This window comes from Trachemys scripta, chromosome 5 (genome assembly GCF_013100865.1).
Source record: "Trachemys scripta elegans isolate TJP31775 chromosome 5, CAS_Tse_1.0, whole genome shotgun sequence".
NCBI lineage: Eukaryota > Metazoa > Chordata > Testudines > Emydidae > Trachemys > Trachemys scripta.
This window is the reverse complement of record NC_048302.1, coordinates 225,201-230,137: the sequence shown is the minus strand read 5'-3', so window position 1 is coordinate 230,137 and position 4,937 is coordinate 225,201. Positions and strand designations below refer to the sequence as shown.

At 50.6% G+C, this 4,937-nt stretch overlaps 1 protein-coding gene across 1 annotated transcript; it reads left to right on the top strand.

Moving 5' to 3' along the window:
- Positions 1 to 1,621: 1,621 nt before the first annotated feature.
- SPINK2 (serine peptidase inhibitor Kazal type 2) lies at positions 1,622 to 4,699 on the top strand. Its single transcript, XM_034772002.1, has 4 exons — positions 1,622 to 1,735; positions 1,826 to 1,872; positions 3,535 to 3,644; positions 4,419 to 4,699. Exons 1-4 carry the CDS (start codon positions 1,672 to 1,674, stop codon positions 4,462 to 4,464), a joined length of 267 nt encoding a protein of 88 aa, XP_034627893.1. The 5' UTR covers positions 1,622 to 1,671; the 3' UTR covers positions 4,465 to 4,699.
- The last annotated feature ends 238 nt before the right edge of the window (positions 4,700 to 4,937 follow it).

Genomic DNA, 4,937 nt, shown 5'->3' with positions numbered 1-4,937 from the left:
GTTTTGGCTGAAATTTTCCAGAAAAAATACAGCCTGAGGTATGGAAAATTTCAGTCCAAATAGTTAACGTTTGGCAAAGTTTTCTACCGGGGGCGGCCAAACTGCGGCTTGTGGTTCTTTTACAGTTAAAGTGCAGCTCGTGGAGCTCCCCACTTCCCACCCGCCCCCACACTCTCTGCCTACCAGAATGGGGGGAGGGGAGAGCTTGGGGCTTCTGCCCTGTGCTGGGGTGGTGGGGCTAGCAGCTTTTGCCCAACAGGGGAGGGGTTCTCGGGGCTTCAGCCCCATGGGGCATGCCTGCCAGAGCTCAGGGCTTCAGCAGGAGTGGGGCTGAAGCCCTGAGCCCCAGCAGGCGCCTCCCATGCGGCTGAAGCCCCGGCAGATGATGTGCCCTGACTCTCTGAAGATTGTCATATGCGGCTCAGAGGGTCAGTAAATGTGGCCACCCCGTTATATACAATTGAAAACACGGTCTTATAATGGGCAGCAACCTTAATAATGAGTGGTGCTAGCAGCCCTGCCTATAATAAAATGTCGCACTTGTCACAGCATTGAGCAAACACCACCATCTCCTGCCCAGAAGGGAGGCAGTGCAAGACAATGCTCTATGGACTTGGATGCAGGCAAGCTTGGTTCAATTCCTGGATCGCTCAGTGGTTTGTGCATTGGCCTGCTAAACCCAGGGTTGTGAGTTCAATCCTTGATGGGGCCATTTAGGGAACTGGGGTAAAAATCTGTCTGGGGATTGGTCCTGCTTTGAGCAGGGGGTTGGACTAGATGACCTCCTGAGGTCCCTTCCAACCCTGATATTCTATGATTCCCTGTTGTGAGTTTAGGTATGTAATGTCATCTACTCTGTGCCTCAGCTTGCCCTCTGTAAAATGGGTACAGTGCCGCCTTGCCTCATGGGGTGTTAATGGAGATGTCTTAATCTTGTCACCCTTGTTAGGAGGGGTCTAGGTGTGTCTCCCAATGCCCTTCATTGCTCTCTGCAAGTCTTTCCTCTGGTGGGTTTTGGTTCTCTGGAGGCTGGTGGGGGTGTCTTTCATGAGTCAGGCTGGATACTGCACCCTGGTGCCCCAAGAACACAGAGCTGACTGGTATCACCTCCCATTCCCATTGTACCATCCCCCCACCCCCACAGGTGCCACCATCAGGAGCGGCGCCAGGGTTTTTGGTGCCCTAGGCGGGGGGTCCTTCCGTGCTCCCGGTCGTCGTCGGCAATTCTGCGGCGGGGGGGTCCTTCCGCGCTCCCGGTCTTCGGGGCACTTTGAGTGAAGGACCCGCCGCAGAATTGCTGCCGAAGAGCCGGAGCACGGAAGGACCCCCCCGCCGCCGAATTGCCGCCGAGAGCGGCAAAATGCCCCCCCCCTCCAAACCTGGTGCCCTAGGCGACCGCGTAGGTCACCTAAATGGAAGCGCCGGCCCTGGCCACCATCGCCCCCACCCCACAGGTATCCCAGCCCCTCTGCCCCGCAGGACCCACCTCCCCCCCATCTTCTCTCCTCACTCCCACGGACACCATTGCCCCTGCCCCCATCCTCCGGGGGGGGGGGGGGGAAGTCTCTGGGGGCGTGGTCAGTGGTGTAGGGTGGGCGGGGCAGGTTGTGACGCGCCGGGGGCACGTGCCCTATAAGTGGGCTGCCCGCGGCGCCGGCCGCTAGTGCCGAGATGGGGGCGTTGGGCTGCGTCGTGCGCGCGAGCGCCCTGCTGCTGCTGTGCGGGGCGCTGACAGGTACCGGCACCGGCCTGGCGCGGGCGGGGCGGGGCGGGGCGGGGCGTGTTGCCATGGTAACGCTGTGCCCCCCTCTCTCTCTCCCCTTAGGGATCCTCCTGCCGCCGCCCGCGCGGGCCGCCGCCGCCGTCATCTCGGTGAGTGGGGCTGGGGCTGGGGGCAGCCCGCGACACCGCCCCGCGCCCCCACTCCGGCAGTCCCGTCTCGCCGGGTGCCCCGCCTACCTCCGCTCCCAGCGCCCCGCCCCGGACCCCGCCCAGCGCCCCCACTGTCCCGTCTCGCCGGGTCCCCCGCCTACCTCCGCTCCCAGCGCCCCACCCCGGCACCCGCCCAGCTGCAGGGGGCCCAGGCCCCTCTCCCCGGCCCAGGGTAAAACCCTGCCGCCTCCTCCCCCCGCTGAGCTGCCTGGCCTGTCCCAGGGAGCCTCTGGGGGGTGGGCTGGGGAGCCAGGCATTGAGCCCCCGGGTGCCCCACCTGCAGCCCCGCCCCGGCTGTGACTGCCCAGAGCTTGGGGTCGTCCCCTGGCTCCTGTGCGGGCAGCCCCAGCTCACGGCAGCCTGACCCAAGGGGTGCACGTGCCGAGTTGAGCCCGTTATCTGGGGTATTGTTGCTTTCCAGGGTCTGTAATGAGGCATTTCAGCAGATGCTGCTCTCTGCCAAGGCTACCTGGGCTGGTGATGGTTATCTGGCTCTTGGAAGACAAAGGCCAGTTAGCTGTTGTTTTATAACCCTAGTGGAAACAAGGCAGGTAGCTGTTTTCCTTGATGTAGTCAGTGCTCAACTTTCTGCCTCTTCCCACCTGAGCTTGACTTTGACTAGCTACATCAAGGTAAAGATTTTACAGCGGGATAGTTGATGCCTCAGCTAGGGATATGTCTACACTAGTTATTGCATTGTAGCTATGCCAGCATAACCTGAAATGTAGACCCAGCCTACACTTACGGGAGGGGTTTCTCCATCAGTGTAGGAACACCGTCTCCCCGAGCGATGCTAGCTAGGTTGATGGAAACATTCTTCCATTGACCTAGCTATGTCCAAACCCAGGGTTAGGTCAGCATAGGATTTTTAGCATGTGGCATTCTCACATCCCTGACCAACATAGCTGTGTTGACCAACAATTTAAGTGTAGGATTTTATAGCAAGATAGCTAGCTCCAGATAGCTTATTCTCACTATAAAAACTCCTCTTCTGGCCCTAAAATGTTATACTAACATGATTTTGAATGGACTCCATCTTACAGTAAGCTGTTGATTTGTTAATAAGTGACCATGTCGTCACTGCTAAAAATGCTGGGGTGGCTTTTTTTAAATCTCAGGGTAACTAAAGTCCATGAGTGATCCTGAGGTAAACACAGTGAAGATAAGGCACTTCAGTTTTTACCAGGCAGTAAATATGTGGCCCTGCTTGGGAGAGCTGCCCTGTGTTCGTTATCCCAAGGTTAAAAAAACCAAGGTAAAAAAAACCCTCCTTTTTTTTTTTTTTTTTTTTTTTTTTTGGCAATGATGACTAAGGCCCCCTTGACTATTGAGCAATTTAAGTATTTAGCTGAGTGATGGTAGGGAGCAATTAGTATGTGAAGCCTGAAGTGATAAATTTCCACATAACTAGTAAAGAGATGCAATATCTCACAACCCCTCCACAAATGTTTATGAAATGTTGATTATTATTTTGTATATAAGTACATTGGTATGCCATTGGAAGATGGCAGGATTTGTTAAATTGCTTAATCTGGGAGGTTACCAAAATGCTGTTTGGAATTGCTTATCCTAGACTGTTTCATAAGTTTGTTTCCTCCCTAGCCAAAATGCTACTTGTATGGTTTGCCTGGATGTCCAAAGAACTTTAATCCGGTTTGTGGGACTGATGGGCACACGTATCCAAACGAGTGTGCACTTTGCCTTTCAAACAGGTAACTGTATAACTGACACCTCCTATCTTTTTTTGTCTGAAGTATGACAAACATTGCACATAAAGTAGTGACTCTTTCATTTCCCAGGCTGCTTAACTGACCCTAACTCTTCTCATTTTCAGTGCGGTCAGAAAAACTTGATTTGTAAATGAAGCAAATTTAATGTACTCCAAAACAAAACTCTAATGTTAGCAAACCAGGGAATGCAGAGTTAAGATCTCCCTTCAAAATCCTGAAGAGGGATACAAGTGTCAAAGGGTGGGGGGAACCTACTAAAATGGGAATACACAGTTCAGAAGCTGTACCCCCTGCCACCACAGTACTCCAGTGGTTTTCTGGATGAGGCCAGGCAGTTTTGCAAGGTTTAAATTTGGCTCCCTTTGCAGGGAGTGTGAGCCTGTCATACAAGATAGTATTCTTGGATAATTGACATTTTGGCATTCATTTTAAGCTTTCTCTATCACCAGTTAATACTCAGATTTATAAAGTGTCATCAAGGCTTGCATGGATGATGAATTCAAAAGTAAGGCTTTCTCTAGTAAGTCACTTAAGCATGATGTATAAAACTTTATATTGTAGCTTTGCAGTAAGATTTACTGAAAACATCACTGAATGTGATTCTACTTGTAAGATGTAGAAAGAAACTGAATACAACTCCACTGTGGAAAGTGTGTGTGTTGTGGGTTTTTTTGTTTGTTTGTTTTTGTTTTTTGTTTGCCACTCCATTAGAATCCATCTTCTAATGTTTTTTCTTTTTTTTTGTTCTGGTAACAGGGAAAATAGGAGGGATGTCAAAATTAGCTGGAAGGGATACTGCTAATATGATAGTATTAAACTTTGAAGAATATGGAACAGATGAAAGCCAATCTGAAGAGGAAACAATGTCTTAAATCTGCCTTCTAAGTAGCTTAGTCTAATTAAATAAAATGCCTATTTTGCTCTTATACCACTTTTGAATACACCTAATACCATTATTTTGTTAAAATAGTATTAATGTTTATGAATGAACCTGTAAGATTCATTTATATGCTCAGTCTATATATTTGGGGCGGGGGAAGATATACTACACTATTGAAGATTTCTGAATCTAATTTGATTTTATTGTCTATATAGAATTTGTCGGAGATGGCATTGTTACTTCCTGGAGGGGTTGAGGCAGCTTGGTATGTGGGGATCTGGCAGGTTATACTATACCATTGCTACATCATCCATGTGTCTAACCTTCCTAGGTGTGGCATAATTTTTACTTGGAGGACCAAATTTCTAAACTTGCTGTATGTTCTATATCATCCC

Coding starts and splice junctions, on each gene's coding strand:
- SPINK2 (XM_034772002.1), top strand. CDS start 1,672: ATGGGGGCGTTGGGCTGCGTCGTGCGCGCGAGCGCCCTGCTGCTGCTG. Junction 1,873..3,534: donor CCGCCGCCGCCGTCATCTCG/GTGAGTGGGGCT, acceptor TTTCCTCCCTAG/CCAAAATGCTACTTGTATGG. Junction 3,645..4,418: donor GCACTTTGCCTTTCAAACAG/GTAACTGTATAA, acceptor TTCTGGTAACAG/GGAAAATAGGAGGGATGTCA.